Source organism: Protopterus annectens, chromosome 17.part0, assembly GCF_019279795.1.
Source record: "Protopterus annectens isolate FY-2018-M chromosome 17.part0, PAN1.0, whole genome shotgun sequence".
NCBI classification, from domain to species: domain Eukaryota; kingdom Metazoa; phylum Chordata; order Ceratodontiformes; family Protopteridae; genus Protopterus; species Protopterus annectens.
This window is the reverse complement of record NC_056751.1, coordinates 538,951,230-538,975,760: the sequence shown is the minus strand read 5'-3', so window position 1 is coordinate 538,975,760 and position 24,531 is coordinate 538,951,230. Positions and strand designations below refer to the sequence as shown.

The 24,531-nt window shown below is 40.3% G+C and overlaps 1 protein-coding gene across 1 annotated transcript in view; it reads left to right on the top strand.

Annotated features, from left to right (window-relative positions):
* The window catches only part of LOC122791453 (mucin-6-like), a 1,454,314-nt gene that overhangs the window by 445,506 nt on the left and 984,277 nt on the right, over window positions 1–24,531 (top strand). The window contains exon 14 of the mRNA XM_044059198.1: window positions 2,713–2,877. Within this exon, the coding sequence (XP_043915133.1) occupies window positions 2,713–2,877 (165 nt within the window). The remainder of the gene's footprint in view (window positions 1–2,712; window positions 2,878–24,531) is intronic.

The window sequence follows — 24,531 nt, the reverse complement described above, 5'->3', positions numbered from 1 at the left end:
CAGTCATGTTGCAATCTCTTTGCTTACCCCCTCCACAACAAGTGCAGCAGGTTCTTCACCCTGATCCCTCCTCTGGGGGAGTCACTGAGAGATGCTGTAGTTCACAATTAGCTTCCCGGTCTCCTCTATACTTATCACCCATTACCTCTACACCCCAAGTTTCTGCAGAAAGCCTACCTTTTAAAGAGCACAGTAATTCTCATTGCACCCTTTTGACTTCATCAGATCTGTTTTTCCTTTCTGTGGCATCGTCTTCTGTATCCACCCTAGATATCGGAACCCAGTCCATACCTCCTGTCTTATCTGACAGGGGGGTAGTTCATCTATACAAAAAAGGCCTCAAGTTAACTGCATTATTTCTCCAGTTCCAGTGATGGCTAGGCAGCCATGGCTTTCCTCCCATGTCCAGCGTATCCTCTTGTCCTCTCAAAAGGCTTCTACTGGGAAGGTTTACAGAAGTAAATGGGACATATTTTTTATTTGGGCCCTCCAGAGAGACTTGGATCCTTTTTCTGCCCCAGCCTCCACAGTCCTAGATTTTTTAAAATCCCTCTTCAAAGAAGGGGCTATCTTTTCTACTATCAAAGTTCAGCTGGTTGCCATTTCTAAATTTCATTCCAGCAAAAATTATGCTTCTTTGGCTTCTTCTAAGTTCTGCAAAACCTTTCGGAAAGGCATCTTTTTATCTAGGCCCCCAGTCAAAACCCCTACTCTTTCTTAGGACTTCTCTATATTACTTCAAAATTTGACCCAAAGTCCATTTGAAACTTCTACCAAATCGGACTTAAAGTTTTAGTCCTGGAAGACATTTTTCATAGTTGCCATTACGTCAACTAGACAAGTATCTGAGCTCCAGGCCCTTTTATCCAAGCCTTCTTACCTGATTTTTCATAAGGATGGGGTGTCTTTATGTGCTATCATTTTTACTTAAGGTGGCTTCTGAGTCTAACATTAATCAAGTCATTAACTTTCCTGTTTTCTTCACAAAAATTGCCAATAAGGGTGAATATATACTGCATATTTTGGCCATTCATAGGCAACTTCATTTTTAGCTTCATCAAACCAAAGATTTCAGAAAATCTGACCAATTGTCTCCTTTTCTCATAACAGATGGGGCATGGCAATTTCCAAAGTGAAATTAGGTAAATGGTTGACTAATTGCCTATCCTATGGTGACCTCTTCACCTTTTTGTCAAGTGCTTCGATAGATGACATTTGTGCTGCTGCCACTTGGTCAAGTGCTCATACTTTTATTGTTCATTTCAAGCTGGATTTGATTTCTAGGAACAGAGCTGCCTTTGGCTCTGTAATACTAGAAAATACCCTTCCATGAGGGCCACCCAAGGTTCATCTAGCTGGGGACTCTGTTCCATTAGTTGAGGAATACAACATCTGATGCAGCAGTTATGTACTTACCATAACGATGGATCTGTGCTGCCCATTTTCATTGTTCCTCAACTTCCCACCTTCCTAACACCATTCCCTTCCTTTCTGGAGGATAACTACAGGATTTTTATGGGGAACCTGTTGTTCCTTATTTGCACTCCAGTTTATCTCCGCTGTTTCTTCTCAATTGATTCTGTATGGTACGTTAGGTTGGTGGGACATTGTGGGTAAGGCAGGAGCTCGAGAGCTGGATCCATGAATCTAGTGAAAGCAGCCAAGTTGGATCCAAGGTCAGATCTGAGGCCCATCATTTGAGGAAGAATGGAAATGGGCAGCACACATCCATTATTATGGTGAGTACCTGACTCTTGTTTCTTATAAACTTACAAAGTTGCTAAAATAACATATTTTGCATTAACATGCATTTTCTGAAGGATATGAAGTCTGAAACTCAAATGGCTGTCATTATTTAATGACTACATTCATCAGTGCCTTGCCAGAAAACCACAAATTTTTATGAGGTACAGAAAAAAAAATTAAGCACAAATCTGTACATCCTACAAAATTTGGGACAGTTGACAGTTATAATTTCCAGTTATCGTTGGTCGCATTCCTTGATAAACACCATCAACAAAATGTTACCAGGGAGGAAGTCTTAACCTGAAAAGTGCTTTTTTGATGAAACTTATTAAATAATATGCACTCATGAATAAATAATTAATCTGTGTTGTACAGTATAAATTCAACATTAACAAATGCACTTTCTTACATTGCATCCTAGCCACAAGTTAACAGACTGTACTGCCTTGCATGCATGCCAAGTCCCAACAGCTTAGAAGACTGCAGGCTACTTATGACTAAAGCATTTAAGTAGAAACCTAAAGTACCTATAGTAAATTAAACTACATGCCTCAACCCATGACAAACATTTCATATTAAATTTATGTACAGATTTTTTAGCATGGAAAAGCAAAATCACATAGCTGAAAACTTAACACCTAGCATCACAGTCTCACTCAGTCAGCTGGATACTCATAAGGATAGACAACTTCACAGAAGTTTAACATCATGAAGAAAGGGTGGGGGGTATTCTGTGAGTAACTGTATACTATGCCTGTTTATGCCATATTTAGCTAAAGTGATGTATATCATCAGAAAGAGAATGAAGCCATTGCCTCGCTTAAATGCTTTTATGAAAATCAGAATCCATTTGTCAAATATAATGAAATGTACTTTATTAAATGTATATAAGTTTAACACCAATAATTTTAGTCACATTTGAGTTTTTTTTTTTATTTTAACTTCCATTTATTATTCTTTCATTAGGACTCTGTGGAACACACAACCAAGATTCTACAGATGACTTTTTGAGTAGCCATGACGTATGTGAAAGGGTTGCACATGTTTTTGTGGACTCCTGGCGGTTGCGCTACAACTGTGATCCTTCAAACGACAGGGCAATAGATCCTTGCAGTACAAGTCAAATCATCAGTGAGTACAGACTACCTGTTTGGAAACAATTAAACATTGCATTATTCTGTTTTCTAGTCTGGCATATTTTCCTACAGAACCTTTTGTCGGATTAAAAACGTTGAACAGAAATTGCATTACTTGTAGGATTGATGTTCTTCATTATATCACTGTTGTAGTAGCCATAACTACATGGAATATATCCTGCCAAGGATGTCAAATATTCAGCCAGTCTACAAAGCTTTGGGTGCGTTTCTTGCATACCATTTGTACACTCTATGAACGAGAGTACATATTAGTATGAGAGGGACGTATAGGCACTCCAAAAATCAGAACTTTTTTGCCATGTGTACAGTTTTATGGACTTCTCCTCAGCTTAATGGCATGAGTATCAGTAGTCAGCTTTAGCTGCAGTTTTGGGCAGATAAATATCCCATTAGGGAGCTTTTTTGTTTCTGTAGAAACGTTCCAGTAAAACTTATGTCTGTTAAGAAGGGTAAATGTTCATGCAGTAGACAGATTCCTTACAAAGATGCCCATTCTTTCTGTGCTTTTTGTTTAGGGGATCAGCACAATACAAGGTTCTACCAGATTTGCCATTTATTTACTCCTAAAACTATAAGGAGTAGGCTAAAGGATCTAAACACTTTCCTTCAGAATAAGCAGCTGAATGTTACTTAAGAGATTTCTAATTAAACTAGGACTTCCCTTTCTTTTTCTGTGGTCTGAGTTTGACCTTTTCACAAGGAGACTGCAGCACTATGACATCAGTGTAGCTCTGCTGATCCCTCTGGCATGAACCCTGTGCCAGTGATCTAAGCATGTCCTTTCAGACCATATGACAGGCTGATGCCAAGATGGGAAAATATAGAAAATTCTTCCTGAGGGTGAGGGAGGATGTCACTGGATATCTAATGGAGGTCTATCTATTGTAGTCTATTCCTAAAACATTAAAGCTGGAGATCCCCTAACAAGAGAGTACAGAAAATAAAATGTGTCCCTTCCTTCCACCTCCTGTTTGCAGAAAGATTATTAAAGAGATTGGTATAATTTTGCACAGGGCCTGTTTAAGGCAATCCAGTCTTTCCAGCCTCCTTGTCGAGTTTCTACCCAGTTAAGAGAAAGAAATCACCCTCTTCCTCATAAGAAGAGGATAGTTCTGAATTTGATGTGGAGGGTCTAGATTACACCTCATAGTTATCATCTCCTACTTCTTGTGTTCAGACTTCTCCAGGGAAGAAATGTCTTTTGGAGATACAATTTCAAAAATGAAAGAATTCTTGGGAAGGTAAGGAGGTGTGAGAATATCAGAAGATGCTATGAATTATTAACTATGGATTCCCCTAAACCAGTGGCTATTCCCCAGTGTTAGGAGCCTTATAAGATGTTTTTGCTTCTGTGTCTGTTTCCTTAGATTCCCAGCACTCTGCTTCAAAAAACTTGAGAAAATGTTCAAGGTGCCTGTCACACACAAATTTGTTTATAAAAATACTGTGGTGAGCCCTGTTGTTATGTCTTTTGATGGGGATAGAACTTTCAGGGCTTTTTCTGCTTCTAACCCTGTGACAAATGAAAAAGACAGCCCTGCATTTGATAGGTTTGGAAAAAAGGGTCTATTCATCTTCCAGTTTGGCATTTAGAACAATCAGTTGTCAAACTCACATCAAATATCTGTTACCTGTTTTGACAATATGCAAAAAAACATTAAATTGCTTACCAGCTCAGATACTAAATTTTCCATTTTGGACATGTAAAACTGTACTTCACAAGTAGCTAAGCATTCTATTAAATGCGTTTATGATGCCATGTATGCTGTGTTGGTGGTACATGTACTGTGATGTGCAGGAATGCATGGGTGAGATTATAGAATTTCTCAATGAGGCTAAGATCCATTTATTGAATGGGCCTCTTGACAAGGAGCATTTGTTTGAGAACTATTCAGCTGAAGGACAAAAGAAACTGGAATAAAATGGTTGCAAGAAGCCCACATTTTTTGTCTAATATCTCAAAATACCAAATTAATTATCTTTTGCCTTCTTCTTATTATAATTTTGGTTAATTTTTTAAGCGCCTTTTAAATCCCTTCAGCAAAAGACTACCACATAACAATTCAATGAAAAAATGATGGAAAATTCAGAAAGGAAAAGGGAGAGATCTTAAGGATCCTCCCTGCAAAAGAAATCTCAGTGACTGACTATACCTCTTTTACCCCACCCACCTGCCATGCTTCCAAAATTGCAGGTGATTTCTAATACCCGGATTCTAAAGATAATTTGTTTCCTCAAGTTCTGTCAGATCTGCTATCCCACAGAGTGATAAAACCTATGCTACTATCTCCAAAATGAATGAGGCTTTGACTTTCAGAACTAAACATCTTTCATTTGGAAGCAAAACTCAGGATGTTTACTTTGCAAATACTTTTTCTTCTCTTGTTTCTCAAGGCCCTTCTGACTATTCTAGATCTAAAACATGCCCACCTCCACATTCTAATTCACAAAAAGCACAGGTGTTACATAAGATTTTTTGCTTTGTCATAGAACGTTCAGCTGACATCTTTGCATTTTGGCATCTCCACTTCCAAGAGTTTTCACAGAGTACTTGGCCAAGTCATAGCCTTTTGCAGACTTCAAAGCCTTCATATTTTCTCCCTATTTGGACGATTGCCTCATTTCTTCTCCCTCTGACCAAGACACCATAGCAGCTCTTCAGTTCACAATTCATCCTTTCATCAACCTGAAACTGAAATTAAACTTGAAAAAGTTATTTTTAAATAATCATACTCACAGCTTAGTTTTTATAGAGTGTCTTTTGGACACCTCTGTATCCACTGTTTAACTCCCTCAAAAAGGTGACCCATCAAAATATGTCTAAAGCAAGAGAGAGATGTTCATCATTCCCACTGCCTTAGTTATCTTCTAAGGTAGCCCAGTACTGGCCAGCTTTCAAAAGATCAGACTCCCCTTCTTGTCTCTTCCAGTGTCAGCTGATTATCCTAGCATGTCTTGAGAAGGAAGTCTTCAGCTGTGACAGAAAGTAAGTATTGAGTCTTTTTCTGTTATCCATCAAAAAAACGCTGACTCTTTACAGGATCCAATGCTTATTTTCCTGGCTTATTGTTCAGATAAGCCATATTTCAGGACCCCCTTCCTCTTATTTTATTATCATATTACTTATTCTCTTTCTGGTTTTATGTTTATTTAAACACATCTATATATTTATTTTAATATTTTATTTCAGTCAGAGTTTACAGTAATTCCTGTAGGAATTTATGTTTGCAGCAGTGCTTAGTTGCCTCTATATGCTTATGTTTACTGTTTCTAATGAAACATTCAGTATTTCTCTCAGAACTGCAGTGTGTATGTGTACTGTTAGGCACTAGAGGCCTGTCTTTATTGTTGATATTCTACTCTGTTTTATTTGGAGTTTTTCCAGCATTTATACATTATTTGCTGTTTATCAATCTAATGTGTGTGTTTTTAACATTGGATCATTACTTTACTGCAATTAAACATTATTTTATGACAGTTTAATGTGGTTAAACTGTGTGCAGCTAATCTTTAACACTGGTATGGCACTTCAGTTGCTTTGATGTTTGGACTCTAAACTAGAAACTCTGTAACTTCTGCCAGTTATAAAATAATTCTAAATACATTTCAAGTTATTTTTGTGATAATCCTGCAGTTTGGTATTGTTTAGTTGTGTGGAGACATACTTATTACTAGAAACTGTAAGTGCTGATTGTGATACATTAGTCATTACTATATTATTCTGGCCGATGTTCTGACTCCTCTGATTTGATGGATCCTAACTTTGGTTCCCTCCCCTTCCCCCACCCATCAAATCTAGCTACACCTAAAAAGAAAAAAAAGTAAAATAAAAATATGCCTCACCCATGGTTAGTGATTCTGTCAGGGCCATTGCTCGGCCACATGCAGACCACTTTCCTTTTGTCCTTTTTCCCTCTGATTGCTTATTTTTTTTTTTGTGGTTGGACAAAGGACCAGACACTGCTTGGCCCACAGATCACTTACCTTTTGTCCTTTCTCCATCTGTTTACTTATTATTTTCTTTTTGTGGCTGGAAGAAGGTCTGACAATGGGACCAGTAGTCTATTCCATGGTTAAACTGAACATTTTCCCAGGGAAGGCAAGCAGTAGTTGCCTGTAAACACTACCAGTCCACAAAAGTTACTTTTTGGACAGAAAAATACACTAAGAAACAAATTAAAACAAATCCCAATTTCTCCAAAAAAAAAAAATTTCATTTACTTTACACCACTATTAAACTGACAGAAAAAAAAGAGCACTCCTTTAAAAGGTATGCTACAGTCTTGAGACAGGCCATTAAAACACAACACTCCTAGCATTAAAATAGCTTTCCCGAAGAGGAAAGTAATAAAACATAAACAAAATTAAAATAAAATGGAAGGTTTTTTCCCCAATGGGAACTTATCTGTCCAGCAAAGGAAATCACAAGCCAACTGTTGATCCTCAAAAGCCTCAGAGGATCATATAATTTGATGACAGTAACACTCCGGAAGGCTTTTCACCCAAACGTGTCTTTTAGTCAGTTTAGCTCAAGCTTCCAGACATTTTAGGCTAATCAATGGTGCGTGGAAGCTTTGAATGCTGTCCAGCTGTTATATCTTTGGCAGGATATGACTCATAAGATAAGGCTACAACAGCAGTGATCATTCAAACATCTACTGTTATGGTAAGCTTTACTTGCACAACAATAATTGATCTGATTTAAACACCAACATTTTGAATGGATCTTTAAGTTTTAAATTGGTGTTTGACCCTTCTGTTACATAGATTCTCAAGCAGTAGGATGATAGGGGTAAATTAATGCATGAGGTATCTAAGATGCTTCATGTATCCAAGTTTTGACCAAACAAGGCATCTTCCTTCTAGGAGCAGAGCAAAAAATTTCCAGACAAACAGAAGTCAGGGATCCAAAAGGAACTGGCAGGAGGTTAATTCTTTGAAACCAACAAAAGGAGTTTCTTCTGAGAAAGGATCAGGCCCTTGCAAAGGAATGACCAAGTCAGAGATCACCCTTACCCTCCCTCTTCTCCTTCCTTCTCGTCCTCCTTCCCCTAAGATCTCTCAGCCCTGCAGCCTGGCCACAGCTAATCTCTGACAAATGGGTTCTGAGAATAATTCAGACAGGACACATTTGACAGTGGATAGAAAATCCTCCACCTTTCGTGGGAATTCCCCCCCACACACACCCACCACACCAAACCAGACAGAACTTTTTCCTTCAATGCTCCATTACATGGTAGAAGCAGGATCATAAAGCAGTGGCTGAGATGTACAAAGGAAAAGAATTTTACTCCAAAATCTTTTTGGTAGCAAAAAATAGCACTCCTGGAGACCTGTCCTAGATTTGTCATTTTCAAACGCCTTTGTAAAAGTTTTGACATTCAGATTGCTCACTTCAGCCGGTCCAAGCAGACCAGAGCACTTATCCTCATATTCTTGTTGCTCTCAATTTTAGGACATTTTTCAGATTTGCTATGTCTGACTTACATTACCAGATTTCTGCATTACCCTTTGAGCTATATACTGCACCTCAAATGTTTACAAAGTGTCTGGTCCCAATGATTGCGCATTGCAGAAACCAAGGCATCCACATTTCTCCTTATTTAGACAACTTGCTGATTTGTACAGATTCAGTATCCAGGTGCTTGGAGTCCTTAGACAAGGTTGCATCCCTCCTTTCCAGCTGGCATTCAAATTGTACCTTCAAATGTCCTTACTCACACCCTCTGAATCTACTGTTTTTCCTGTGGTATTGAATAGACAGAGTAAAAAGGATAGCCTTCCTGTCAGAAGACAAAGTTCTGAATTACCAGGGTATTTTCTTTGATTTCTATCTTGTAGATGTAGCCTCAACACGAGAGTTCCTTAAGCTTCTTGGCCTCATGCCATTAGTGATCTTCATGATCCTCATGATACCACCAGACTACATGAGAAAAATTGACTGGGGCACTTGAACCAGTACTGTGATTTCTGAAACAGGAACTGCAGTATGGAGGGAGTGATTGTTTCTGAATCCAAGAATACATTTCTTACTTCAGACCCCAGTCCAATCTGTCCTGATGGACTGTTCAGATTTTACTTGGGAAGCAGTTTCGATGGGAGTTCATGTTCAAGGCTGGTGGGTTCCTCAGGTACTGCCAAATCAAATAAATGTGAAAGAGATGTTGGCAGGGATGCTTGCCTTTAAAATTCTTCACCACTTATGCACTCCTAGTCCTCTTCTAGTGGTCACAGACAACACTAATGTAATGTGGTACCTGAGCAAGCAATGGGGTACAAGGTAATACTGGCTGGAAATGATGGCTTTTGGAGCTGGATCTACAGCATTCTCTGACTACTTAGGCTTTGTACATTCTTTCAGGGCAAAGCACAGTGGCAGATAGTCTAAGTAGATCATTGACAGACTCTGACAAGTGAAAGCTTCATGTATAGGTCTTCCAGGACTTGATCCAGATGTGAGGAGCACCTTGAGTAGATCCATTTGCCTCCTTTCAAACCAAACAACTGAAAAAATTCTGTCCAAGATATCCTTGCAGTCAAGCTTGAAAGACAGATGCTCATTCATTCCTATAGTTGTGAATGTTCCTGTTTGTATTTCCACCCTTCCCACTGATTCCCATTAATTATCAAAGATTATCATTGTAAGACCCATTTTAGTCCAGGCAAAGCTGCTTACAATCCTCTCAACTTGTCTCCCCCTTATTCATCTCTTTTTGTGGTCAAACAGTTTATGAAAGGAGTGTTGCCCATAAGACCGCATCAAAAGCAAATTCCTCCTCCCTGGGCTCTCAACTTTATTCCTGAAAAATTGAGCTTACCTCCTATTGAACCTGCCTCTCAGGCTGTTTTATGGTTCATTACTTGGAAGACTGTTTTACTGATTCCACTGACATCATTTGCAAGGCGAGTCTCTGAGCTGTAAGCTCTCATGTTAGGCCAACCCTATCTGATTTTTCACAAGTATGGGGTTGTGTTATGCACAAATCAATAACTTGTGCCTAAAGCTGTTTCTGAATTTATCTTGAATCAAGTCATCAATCTGTCAGTGCTTTATCCTGATACAAAAACAAGGGACAAAGATTATAAATACCTTGGATGAGCACAGGCAGCTCAGGTACTACTTTAAAAGAACAACTCCCTTTAGAAATGCTGAAAAGCTGTTTGTCTCCTGCATGTGCGCAAAGAAAAGTCAACATGTCAAAAGCAAACTATTGCACAATGGCTTTCCTCTCCTATTCTTTTCTGTTACTCCCACCATGGTCAATCTGTAGGCAAGGTTAAGGCTCACTCGACTAGGGCCTTATCCTCTTTGACCGCAAATTGGAAAGGGGTGGACTTTACAAACATTATAGAAGCAGCAACTTTGTCATCTGTTCATACCTTTACGAAGCTCTACAAACCAGATTCCTTTTCAAGGACCAGAACAGGCTTTGCTAGGACCATTCTCCAGGAACTCCTGGATATTGATCTTTCCACCTCCCAGGATGGGTAAGCTTTGGGATCTACACAAATGCCACTGTGGCAGTGTGAATGATGAACGTAGTATAGTTGCATAAGTCAGTTACCTGTTTCAGTAGATGTTCAACAAACATACTGCCTTTTTTATTTATTTATTTAACATTTGTTGACCAGGAAAAGTCCGAGTAGGACAGAGCCTATTTTCAGCAGAGGCCCAGAGAGAAACATTGCAGGCGCATGTCTTTTGGAATATGGGAGGAAAACGGAGAATCCAGAGGAAACCCACATAAATGCAGGGAGGACATGCAGACTCCACACAGAAGGCACCCAGGCTGAGAATCAAACTAGAGAACCTCTTGCTATGAGGTGACAATATGAACCTTTGCACCACTGTGCCACCCACTGCCTTACTGGTATTTGTGTAGTAATGCCCTACTACTCACCTCAGGCAGTCTAATAAAGCTCAGAGTCCCTACTATTGCCTGTCTGGGGGTGTGATGGACCAGTCACCTGGCAATACAGGGACTGTCTTACAGACCTACAGACAGGAGCCCAGTTTTCTAGTGCCATAGTAAGAGAAGAATCTCTTGGCCAGCTGCTTATTACTTGGGATGTCTTCAGCTACTGAGGTCATATAAGAAACCCTTTTGGGTTTTACTTTATCCTTTTGCTTTTTCTATCAGTGCTTGAATAATGTATTCTGCTGCTTTGACTGTTTTTTTTTCTGATTGGAAAGTTTGTATATATGTGTTTTTTTTTACTTTGCCTGCACAGTTTAAAGCTTATACTGTTTATTATATACTGACTGTCGCTTGATAGGGATTTTTAAGTCTTCAAATGTGTTTTGTGGCCAGTGGTGAATGTTTAACATGCTTGGAGGACAGAAGCATTTTCTTTCCCTTGGAACAGGAATTGAGGTTCCCTTATAGTTAACATCTCTCTGATTGTGAAATATTGTGTGATCTACTAATTGGATGGTTTATCATATATATCTATAAAGGTGCATTTAGCATCCATCTCTGCTTGTCTGCCAATGGATCCCCTCTTTCTTCTTCTCTTTTGGTAGTACAGTTAATGAAAGGAGAACTGCATATGAGATCTCCTTGCAAATAAAAGCTTCCTTTTGGGAGATCTCTGCTCTGTTCTGGAAATATCGACCTTACCACCTTTCGAGCCTGCCCCTCGGCTGGTGTGAACTTCTTAACTTGAAAACTGTTTTATGTATTACTCTGACATCTACAAGACGACTCTCTGAGCTGCAAGTTGTCATGGTGAGACAAGCTTGTCTTATTTTCCGTAGGGATAGGGTTGTGTTACACACTGTCTCATCCTTTACGCTGAAAATGGTCTCAGAATTCACTCTCTGTCAGTCTGTCAGCCTCCTTACGTTCTTCCCAGAACCTACGAATAAGGGAGAGAGGCTACTTCAAACATTGTAAGTGCACAGGCAGCTCAGGTACTACCCAGACACAACAAAATCCTTCAGGAAGGCTGAAAAGCTTTTTATTTCCTAGGCATTGACAAAGAAGGGTCACCTGACTCTAAGCAAGCCACTGCTCATTGGTTGTCCTCTGACACTGTTCTTTGTTACACCCACAATGCAATGCAAATCCAGACAAGGCAAAGGCACATTCTACCAGGGCCTTTTCCTCTTCAGTGTCATGTTGAAGTGGAGTGGACTCTAGAAATATTCTTGAGGCAGCAACTTGGTTCTCTGTCCATACCTTTGCAAATATTATGAGCTGGATGCCTTTTCTAGATCCAGAGCAATCTTTGCTAGGACCACTCTCCAGGGGCTCTTGGACCCTTATTTTTCCTCCTTCTCCCAGCTTGGGTAAACTTTGGGAATCTACCAAAATGCCAGTAAAGTAGTGTGTTTGTTGAACATAGCACAGTTGCATAAGTCATGCTTACCTGTAACAGTAGATGTTCATAGAACACACTGCCTTATTGGCAATACCCACCCACCATCCCCTTTATGGATTTACATAGTTTTTTTATTTTATTTTTTATTTTATTTTTATTTTACATTTGTTAATTGGGAAAGTCTGACTGGATACATATCCATTTTCAGCACAGGCCCGGGGAGAAAAGCTCCAACATCACATTACATATATGACAGAAACACATAAGCATCCCATACGCATATGATTTCAATGAAAGAAATACCTATGAGCATATTTACAGTAAATATTAACAAGTTCTTGTTGTATATAATCCATACAGTCACATATGTTTTTTCATTTTTTTCCCAAGATGGGCATTTGTTTAATAAAGTATACATCATTGAATTTGAAGGTATATATCATTGGATAAACAAGAATGCCAGGAGATACAGGTGATCTCTGATGGAATCTTTGCAAACAGTGCAGTGGGGTGGGTTAGCCATGGGTATAGCATGCACAAAGCCAGCTGTTTTCATAATGAGTTTTCAGGAGTTTTTTTTAAATGGGTAAGAGAGGTGGTAGAGGTAATTTGGCTTGGGAGTGAATTCCAGGTTCTGGCAATAGTGCATGCAAAGAAAGATTTCCCAGCATCGTTTTTATGTTTGATGACATTTATGAGGTTTTGGTTAGTAGATCTTAAGGCTCTAGTGGTGATGTTGGGCTGAATTAGTTGCAGAAGTGCAGGTCTTGTCAGGAAGGTAGTAGAGCTTGTGTGCTATTGAGAGTTGATTGAGTAGGAGTAGGTGAGACAACTCCAGACAGTTGAGTTGTTTGAGGGATAGACACTGGTGGGATATATAGGAGGCATCAGTTGCAAACTTGGCTATCTTGTTGTAACAAGATTCCATTTTGCTTAGTTTTATGCGGTGGAGATTAGTCATGATGGGGAAAGCATAAAGGAGGATGGATAAGAGGTGAGTTCTTGCTATAGTGGCTTTGGTATGTTTAGTGATGAAGTGTTTGTTCCTATAAAGGAGACCAAGCTTTTTGTTTACTTTCTTGATTGTTTGTGATATGTGTATGTCGAATTTTAGGTTATTGTCTATTTCAATGCCTAGCAGTTTTGTGTGTGTGGTTGGGGTGATCAGAGTATTGTCAGTGGATTTTATGGTAAATTAATTGTTTTGAGGAGGTGATCTACCAGGGCTAAAGAGCATTAGTTTGTTTGTTTTTTGGATTAAGAGAAGGTTTAATGTTAGTGAACCATGCTTCAGCTAAAGTAAAGTTATTTGAGTGAGGGTTTGTAGTTCCTTTAGAGTAGGGGCAGCACATATAATAGTGGTGTCATCTGCGTATTGCACTATTGAAGATGAAGCTATTTGGTTTGTAAATAGGGAGAACAGCAAAGGACCGAGGATGGAACCCTGCGGGACTCCTATGGATACTGGTAATAGGGGGGACAATTAGTCTTGCCATAGGACTGCTTGATGATGGGCTGATAAGTAGCAATTGAACCATGATATAGTGGAGGAGCTCATGTTAAGGTTAGCTAGAGTTTCGAGGAGTATATGGTGGTTAACCATATCAAACGCTTTTGATAGGTCTAGGAATATGGAGGATACGAATAATCCTTTGTTCCTATGGTAATTGACTATGTTGGTAAATGAGAGTAATGCTGTGGTGGTGCTATGGGAAGGTCTAAAGCCATGCTGAGATTTGGATAGTAGATTATTTAGGAGATAATTCATTAGTTGAGAATGAGCTATTCTCTCGCAATATTTTTGAGAGTGGAGATAGAATTGCGATTGGGCGATAGTTTGTGAGTTCAAGAGAGGTACCTCCTTTGTGGAGTTCGGATGGTCGTGTGATGCTCCACAGCCTTTAATGTTATGTATGTGTGTGTGTGTGTATGTGTGCATTTTGGTTTGGAATAGTTCATATGGCTTGTGTTTCCATCTTCTGTTCCTGCTGGAACCTAGAAAACTAAAGGGTCTAGTCTGCAGAGAAGTAGGGCTGTCCCTGTACTGCGGTGTCATTAGTTCATCACACTCACAGACAACCAGTGGGAGGGTCTTTGAGCTTTACTAGACTGCCAAAGCAGGAAAACAGAGTAATAGTATCCAAATGCCACTAATGGAGTGTGTTCCATGAACCCCACTCTTACAGGTAAGTAGGACTTACACAACTGTACCATATATTCTGCCAAAATATTATAGCCAGCCAGCTTCCAAAGCATCAGGGCACCCTCCATGCACTAAAGCCATTAGGCAGCTTGAGCTTGTGTTTTAACAGGCTGTCATGAGGCTTAACTGTACTTGTAAATGAGAACCCACTTTTTTCCTGTCAGTTTAAAACTTTTTAAAAAGATTTTAAAAACATTTTTTTCTGGAAAATGTGCCTTTTCCACTTTTTGGAACTGGCAAGGTGTATTTGTGCACTTTTTTGTGTTTTTTATTGGAAAAAAGTGACTTTTTAGAACTTTAAAATTTTTCCGACGTATTGCTTGGTTTCCTTGGGAAAATGACAACATTTTCATCTTGGACATGGACAAACTATCAGTACCATGGTCAGGTCTTCTTCTTACTACAGAAAGAAAAAAAGTTAAACAAACAGCCTTTGCTGTCACAGCAGGCTTGTAGTTTGCTTCAGCCACATGTGAATGTCTCTGCTGTGGCCATCAGTTGTACCTGAGATCACTCATTTGTTTACACTGGATCCCTCTGATGTAGCACCTGCAGCCACTATGGACTGAGGATTAGCCACATCCTCTGTGGCTGTTAATGTCCCCTCAGTGGGAAAGGGAGGTTCAGTCTTGTTGGTCCTGAGAGAGGGAACACGGAAGCTGAATGTTGTGCCCATCCATGGGGAAGCTGCTGGTACCATTAATAACACTGACTGCCCCAGTTTTCCTGTCAGAAAGAAACAGAAAAGTAAGCATGCATTTACTCCTTCTCAAACTTCCTTAGATAGGAGTAGTTTAGTGGGTCTGGCTCAGGGTTTAATTCAGGCTATTGATCCTTCTTGTAAAGTAGTTTCTGGTAAAAGAAAGAGATACCACCTTTCCTGAAGAGATTCAAGATTTTGAATCTGGATGGAAGGGTGAAGGGAGAGATAACAGAGCTTCTCCTCAGATTCTTGAATCATACTCAAAGGAGTGCTACTCTTTCTGTAGGGGGTTCTCATTTTCTGAGACTATTTCTAGAATGTGCCAATACTTTTAATTGGAGAATACTGAAGTTTCTCAATCCCCTAGAAACTACTATGAGCTGTTACAGAAGGAATTTCCAGAACCTGCACCCATTCCTCCAGATCCAGTGTTGTCTATTTTCATCCGATTCAAACTTTGCATTATTGGATCCAACCTTGGCACCTTTTAGAAGCTGTACATCCAGGGCTCTGACTCCTCCCCTACAGTCCTCAGATTTTGTTTGCCACCCAGTCAGAAGGATGTGTATATGAGGCCTCTGAAAAAATACAAGCTAAGTCTTAGTTATTACTTTTTTATGCTACAGTTTTATCATATTTCTTTCCTGTTTCTCTTTCCCACTTGGTATATATACAAAAAAGTTATATGGAAACATATTGTTATACATTCTGGTAGCATAATTCTTTCTCTAGTTCTTTCTATCATTATTAGTAGTTTGATTTATGCTGTGCCCTTATTAGTGTTATTACAATCTTAACCTTAGTTACTAGTGTTTAAATATAGCATTTTTTAGATTTTGTTAAGTAAGACTTACCCCCAATGATGGCTGACAAGGTTATAGGCTTTAAAAACTGTTTGGCCTGTAGCACTAAGATTCTGCCACAGGGCCCTCAGTCAATTTATATGTACTGCCTGGGGGCAGCACATTTGGATGCAGATTGTGAAGGTCATGCTTCCTTCAGTACTGATATGCAGAGACAAATTGGTGTTAAAGGTTTGATTCATGCCCAAACAGGAGCTACTGCACAATCGTCAGCCCCACAACCAACTTCTTCTGTTTCTCCAGTCATGATAAACCAAAAGCCACCAATGAAAAAGAAAAGCCTAAAGGGAGAGAAAAAGAGAAAGAAAAGGATTCTGATAAGAAGATAGAGAAAACCAGAAAGCAGTCTCCGGATCCAACAAACTCTTGGGTTTGTCACCAAAAACTCCAACACAGTCGGATCTGATCACTATTTGGGACTATTCATGAACGTTGCCTCCTCTCTTCTCACAGGAGCTGGTAAGTCCTAGGCTCCATTCCCTATTTTTACAGGAGAGATGTTCTTCAGTAACACCTTCAGTGGCATTCTCATCAAGGTCCCTTCATCCAACAAGGAGCCTTACTGAAATGGACATTGACAGGATGATGTGGAGATTCCTTCAGACACAGATCCAACTAGGGGTTCTTCCAGGACCATCCTTGTCAGGCACACAGGGTACAGGTTCAACTACCCTTCCACTGGTATCTTTGATTCCAATCCCTCCTTTAGATCTTATTCTTTTGGGATTGAGCCTTCTTGGAGCACCCACATTGGATCGATCAGGCCTCTGTGTTAATGCTCAAGGGGTACAGTTGACTAAGAATCTCATGGATCTATCTCTTCCCCTCACAGCCTTAATGCTCAATACCTCGGCTCCATTGTTAGCCTCAGTGGATCAGAGCAGAGGATGTTTCGCCCATCTGTCTTTTAGATTGGAGGGATGTCTCTTCAGCTCCACTTCTGGCCCTGTCTTTTGAGGCATTTGAAAGGGTTCTTGACAGACCAAGAAAAGAGATGTCTCTCATACTCTTGTCTCCATCCCAACCCTTGTTGGATACTGCCTCTGCTTCCTCACATCCAGCTTGACTAGGACAGTCAGTCTCATTCAGCCTTGCCATTGCTTACCACATAAGTTCCCAGTGTGATTCTGACCCTTCTCCAGAAGCCCAGATGAGACAGTGTCCTAGGAAAGAGACGTATAAAAGGAGACATTTGAACACCTCCCTAGAATCAAACACAGAAAACACAGACTTGGATAATAGTGAAGGGACTCTACAAGCCCCTCTGGAAGACATTACTTTTGGTGACATTCTAGAATTGATGAAACAATGAGGGAGTTGGTCCACCAATGTGTTCTCTCCTGAGGAGTTTGTGTTCTTCAATGCTTTTGGGGCTGGCTTTTTAACCTCTTGGATGGTGGCATCTGCTGACGACCTCATAGACCTAATGGTGCAGTGGGCTTGGAAGGATTCTGATGTGGTAGAGCTGATCCCAAAGAAACCACACATAATCTTGGTCATTCCAAATAACAGGACACACTGGAGCAAGCATCCCCTAATAGATGCCATGGTTGTGGTGGCAGCCATAAAGAAGAAATGCTCAGAAGAGATTACACCTGTCCCTCCTCCTAACAGAGGTTCAAGGACATTGGACAAGTTTAGGAAATAGACATATGCATCAGCAATGTTTGCACTCTGAGCACTGAACTGTCTTACCTATGTGACACAGTTTCAGAGGGGCCTGATTAAGGAGCTTATCAAGTCCCTCTCAGGTAACTTACCATCAAACATCTAGAAAACTGTAGAGTCCCAATTGTTTGCCCTGAAATCAATGTCCAATGTGTCCATGTGTCTGCTTTCTACTGCAGCTGATGGTATAGCTAGAGCAGCAGGCATAGCAGATCCATCCACTAACACACCTGGATGTGATTATGTTACTTTTGCAGAAGGCTTTAGGACATTCTTTATCAATGCCCATTTTGATGGTTGGATGCATTTCAGACCAAAAATTAAGGAGACATTTACCAGGAGCAAGCAAGATGGCAAGACCCTCTCTGCTGTTGGGAACTATTTTCCACCCCTCAAAGGGCATTCAGTAGGAACCAGAGAGTGGGGAAGAAGATATGTTTCAGAAAATTCCATGGTTTTAACCAAGACAATGCTGCAGACAGACCCACCCCGTGCAGGGGCTGAGCAATTTAAATAGAAATCATGTTAGAGGCAGATGCAGAATGCAGCCTTAGGGATTTTGCAGTCTTTTAACCAAGAAACCCTAGTAGTACTCCTGAAGGATTGCCCAACTGCCACACTCTGGAGGCAGTTGGCGGGACTTATCACTGTTCTTAAGCTTGTTGTGTCATCATGCAAGATTCTTGGGTGCTGACAATAATCACCAGAGGTTATACTATTCTCTTTGCTTTCCTCCTCAGAAAACTAAAAGGATTCCTGATGTACCGACCAGTCAGATGGAATCCACAACAGCAAAAGTATTAAAACTGTTGGAAAAATTAATAATCCAGAAGGTCCCCTCAGATCAGTTATGATACAGAGTCTAGTCCAGGTTCTTTTTAGTTTTGATAAACACAGGAGACCTCATGCCAATTTTAAAATTAAATTACTTCAGTCAATTTGTAAAACAGATAAAGTTCCAGATGGTCATGATTCAGTCCATTCTACCTCTTCCAAGAAAGGACAACTAGATGTGTTCTATAGATCTTCAGGATACCTACTATCATATGAAAATAATAAGGCAGTCCAGAAAATGTCTTCATTTTGACTAGGAGACAGTCATTACCAGTTCAGGGCACAGGCCTTTAGTCTTATAAAAGTATGCCAGTGGTGGCAGCATATTTCAGGCTGCTAGGGTTCCGGTGTTCCAGTATTTAGACAAGTGGATCCTAATTGCTACAACCAAGGTTTTTCTGGTCCAACAATGGAACTTCTTGCTCCAACTTGCACAGAAATTGGGAATTACAATCAGGCAAAGAGTCATTTGATACCTACTCAACAGATAGAGTTCATTGGATGCCACCTGAATATGATCATTCAAACAGCCACATTGCCAGAGTCCAGGATTTCATCCCTGTATCAGGTAGCTGTTTAAGTTCTTCAACATCCTTCTCCTCCCTTAGACTCATTCTCTGACTGCTAGCATTAATGGCTTCATTGATTACTTTAGTTCCCCTAGCAAGATACCACATGAGAGTTCTTCAATGGACCCTGCAAATGCAACGGTCCCAAATACTGCATCCTCTACATGCTCAAATTCATCTAACACCCATTTGCAGGATTCACATTAGGTGGTGGTGGTCCTCCTTGGTGATGCTAGAAGGTTGACTATTCCCCTATCCCCTCCAATGGCTACAGTAACCATTGATGCTTCCCTGCTAGTATGGGGGGGCATTTATAAGGTAAGATGGTGCAAGGTCCTTGATCACACATAGAGGCTAGTCTTTACATCAGTGTCTTGAAGATGAGAGAGGTCCTCCTTTTGTTTCAGGTCATTCAGGACTCTCTCCCCAAGTGCATGATTTCTATCCAGATGGACAGCATGGCAGTAGCTTGCTACATCAATAATCATGGGGGAGCCCACTCATATCCACTTTACTGGGAAGCCATGAGAGTGTGGCAATGGGTGATGTCTCCCTGTCAATTTCTTATACCAATGCATATCCCAGTGACTTCCAGTGTTCTACTGGACAAGCTGAACAAGTCCATTCATCTGCCTCATGAGTGGTTTCTCAGTCAGCCAGTGGCAACTCAAAACTTCAGTCACCAGGGATAATCTTGCTGCAGTGCTTTTGCTTTATACCTAAATCACAAGTGCAGCAAATACTCTTCCCTAATCCCTTCACAGGGGTAACTACAGAGGGATGCTCTAGTCCATATTTGGTCCCTGGGTCTTCTGTACTCCTTTATTCCCAATATTATTGATAACAAAATTTATTCAGAAGACCAGAAGGTGCATGGCCAGAGTAATCCTCATTCCTCTCTTTTGGCAGTTTGATTTCTCTTCCTCTGGCCTCATCTAGTACATCTGCTCAAAACTTAAATTACGATACAGATTTCCTGAGTCACCCATCCAGTCAACTTCTGCCACAGCTATAGACATTGAAGCTAACCACAAGGCTCCTACAATTTTAACGGTAGTCAGAGATGCCAGGTCATCCACTTTGGTGGTTCACATTTTATCAGCTTCACAAAGGCAAAATACTAGGAAAGTATTTTATTTGGGCATCTTCCAAGGGAATAGACCCTTTCTCAGTGTCTCTTTCTTTTCCTTTCATCCTAGACTTCTTGTCAGACCCCTTCCAAAAAGGCTCCAATTTTTCAGCAATGAAGGTTCAGTTAACAGCCATTTCCAATTTCCAAATTGGACACAATCTAACTCCCTTAGCTTCACTAAACATTTTAAAAGGACTTTTTAAGGGAACCTTCTTACTGAGGCCCCCTATAAGTGATCCATTTCCTCCATGGGACATAATTATCTTGCTGCAGGCCTTAACTCAGGCTTCATTTGAACCAGTAGCCAGAGTGGAGCTGAAATTTCTTTCTTGGAAAACCATTTTTCTGGTGGGTGTTACTTTCACATAGAGGATTTCTGAATTGCAAGCACTGTGCTGTAAACCTCCTTTATATAATCTTCCATTAGAACAGAGTGTTTTTGAGAATTTCCGTCCATCCTCAAACCCTTTTCCTCATTTTACACATGGGGTTGGGTGTCACTTCAACAGTGGCAATCATCTAGTGCCAAGGTTTACACGGCCGGGTGACTAGCCCTGTTGTAGTAAATCATCAGTACCCCACACTTGCACATATTCACACCTGGGCCAATTTAGAGTGTCTAATCCACCTGCTGAATGTCTTTGGAATGTGGGAGGAAACCGGAGCACCTGGAGGAAACCCACTTGAACACAGGGAGGAAATGCAGACTCCACACAGAAGGCACCCCTGCCAAGAATTGAACTGCAGAACCTCTTGCTGTGAGCAACAACACTAATCTCTCCACCACTATGCTGCCCTGTGTCTTTGAAAACATTTTCTTCTGTTCTCAGTGTCTTTAAGAACAAATACCACTTTACTCCCAAAGGTGGCATCTAAAATGAACCTTAACCAGACAATCTGCCAATATAATTCCCAAAATGTTCTAATAAAGGAGAGTATACTTTACATTTACTAGATATTCATAGACAATTCAGATTTTATCTGCACAGGAATAAACATATTAGGAAGTCTGTTCAGCTGTTTGTTGTTTTCTCCAAAGCCAAATTGGGCCAAAGTGTGTCTAGGGTCACTCTATCCAGATGGCTTTCTGATTGCGAAATCTTTGTCTACAACAATTTGGGACTATCCTTGCACAAGAAACCAAAAGCTCATTCTGCAAGAGTTATAGCTACTTCTGTTGAATTTATGCATACAGTTCCTATTGAAGAAATTTGTGCTGCAGCTACTTGGTCTACTGCCCACACGCCTGTGTCTCTCTACAAGATGGATGTACAGTCCAGATACCATTCATCCTTTGGCTCCACCATCCTCAGGAATATCCTTCTTTGATACTTCCCAGGTGTTTGGTAGCTTGTAAATCTGTCTCAAATGTTGAATCTGCTGAAAACTGACAACAATGGATAAAAAAGTTTTGTACTTACTATAACAAAAGATCTGTGTTGTCTTTTTTCATCCAGTTCAATATCCCTCCATCTGTCCCCCTTTCAAAATTGTCTCCTACTGCTTCCCTTTGAACAGATGGACCTTACCAGGGACCTTGTCATTCTACAGTCTCAGACTGTTGTTCTTTTTTATGTGACTTCTTTCTCCATATAATAGGCAAGCATCTTTTTTCTGGTTATGAGCAGGCAACCTAGATCTAAAGTATTTTGGGGGAACTGAAGAAAAGTGTACAAACATTCACCAGCATGCATTTTGGGGGAACTAAGGGAATTATGGGCAGGGGGAGTCACAGCCTTGAATCCACAGCTTCTAAAATGTACTGAAGTCAGATCCAATCACATGCAATGACCCTAAGGTTGAAACGGACGAAATCAAAACAACATGGATCTGGTTAAGTACATAACTTTCAATCCAATGTTGTCCTTTTTCGTGTAATTCAATAGCTGGGTCTTGGATCTGAATTGGATTAGTCTCAGCACTTCCAAGTACATGGATCCAGGACTATGACACCTCCCCTCCCCATAATCCTTGTCTTCTTCTCCCTGAATACTCCCTGATCTCGACTGCCACCTGATCAGAATATTTGTAACATTATAGGGGCTCTGATCTCTATTCTGTCATTGAGTATAAGTCAAACAAAAATGTATTCCTCTTCTGTTTTTTCAGGTTAGCATAGCTTGTATGTACCTTTCCATACCTTAACAAGTACATATATCTAGCTGTTTCATTGTTCTATTTGTAGTGCATTGTGCTTTTAGCACATAAGCACTTTTGGGCTTTATCTTTCCACAATTTATTTGCCTTCTAAATATATTCATATGCATGTTTGTGTGTGTGTGTGTGTGTGTGTGTGTGTGTGTGTGTGTGTGTGTGTGTGTGTGTGTGTGTGTGTGTGTGTGTGTGTGTGTGTGTGTGTGTGTATATATACATATGTATACATACACACACACACACACATCTATATATATATATATATATATATATATATACATATACACACACACACACACAATAATACATATATATATATGGTTCCCATTCAGAAGCCTGAAACATCATAAGCCTGAAAATCAAATCCTGAAACCAAAAGCCTGAAAATTCAGAATCCTGAAAACCAAAATCCTGAAAGCCCAAAATCCTGAAAAGACCAAAATCCTGAAACTCAAAATCCTGAAAACACAAATAATGCTAATATGTCACTATAAAGACACTAATATCTACCAACTGACTGACCCTAACCCTAACCCTAAGGTCCGTCACTATCGCACACCTCACCTGACCTGCCCTAACCCTAACTCACTTAAACCGCCCTTAACCCCAATATTTGTCACTATTGCACATGCCTAACTTCCGCGCCTGCCTAACCCTAACTCACTTAAACCCCAAACCCTAACATAAAACCAACCGCACACTTACCTGACCCCAACGCATGACCTAACACCACAGGGCTAACAATAGCAAAGCCACAATGACATCAGTATGTCTATTTTGTGTTTTCAGGATTTTGAGTTTCAGGATTTTGGGCTTTCAGGATTTTGAGTTTTCAGGATTCTGAATTTTCAGGCTTTTGGTTTCAGGATTTTGATTTTCAGGCTTATGATGTTTCAGGCTTCTGAATGGGAACCATATATATATATATATATATATATATATATATATATATATATATACACCACACACACACACACACACACAAACACACACACACACACACAGATAATACTACTTCATGTAGCTTCGATATACTCCAGGGTTAACTAGCTTGTTGTGTTACTGTGGAGTTGTGTTTTTCTTGAATAACATGTCATGTCAGACAAGAGTTTTAAAAAATAATCCAAGTCTGGCCACAGAATACATCCACAGGACCCCCCATACCCTGTGTGTCTAATGTCAGTGGTGACCCACTTGGACACGAACTATGAGGCATGTGCCTCTTTTGGACATAAGGACTTACAAAGTTGTAAGGATAAACTGATTTTGGAAGGTTTGCTGTCTGCTCAGCAGGGATCAGTTCTTCTATCTGTTTCTCCTTCTATAGTGGTCAAGAAAACAATTCAGAAGGACAAGAACAAAAAACAAAAGTCCCAGGGAAGCAAGACTCCTGAGAAGAGTATATAGAAATCTCGAAAATGTTCTTCTGACAGTTCTCCTGGGACTGGCACATGAAAGTATTGAACCATTGGATCCTAAGACAGGTTGGATCCGATTGCCTACGATTTCTTTACTGTTCTCCCCGGAACCTATTAGCCCACAGCAACATTATCCTATCGTGCATGAAAGAATGCCATTGAGATCCTCCTTGATAGCCTCTTCAGTAAAATCTACCCATTCTTTGAGGAACCTTAACTACAGCCAATGTCAATAGGATGATGCAGAGGTTTCTTTGACAGCAGATTTAGTTGGGGGTTATTCCCGTGCTGTCTCCACAGACTGAACAGAGAAAATGTCCTTGGACCCCTCCTTTCAGAAGACCTGCATTGATCCAATCTTTGGATCCTCAGTCCCTGGATTCAGACATACCTGCAGCATCTACATCAGTATCTCTAAATTTTACTTCTTCAACCCCAACTGTCTTTTGACTCCAACCTTCTTGGATCAAGAAGGGAATCAGAGCTGAAGCATCAGGGCTGGGACCCCAGAGGACAGATCAACTTCAACATTTTTGGATCTGTCTCTGCCTCTCAAGATTTTAGCACTCAGTAGCTCAACTCCGATGTCAACTTCAGATCTGGGCCAGGTCAGCATCGGTGGAGTTGTCTCAGCCCCAGCTTCTTGACAGTCCTCCTTGGTCCCAATTTCTATTTCAGCATTCAAAGTTTTTGAGAGGGTTATTGCTACCAGAGAACAGATGCCTTCTTCATGCTCAGATCCACTCTGACCCATCTCTTT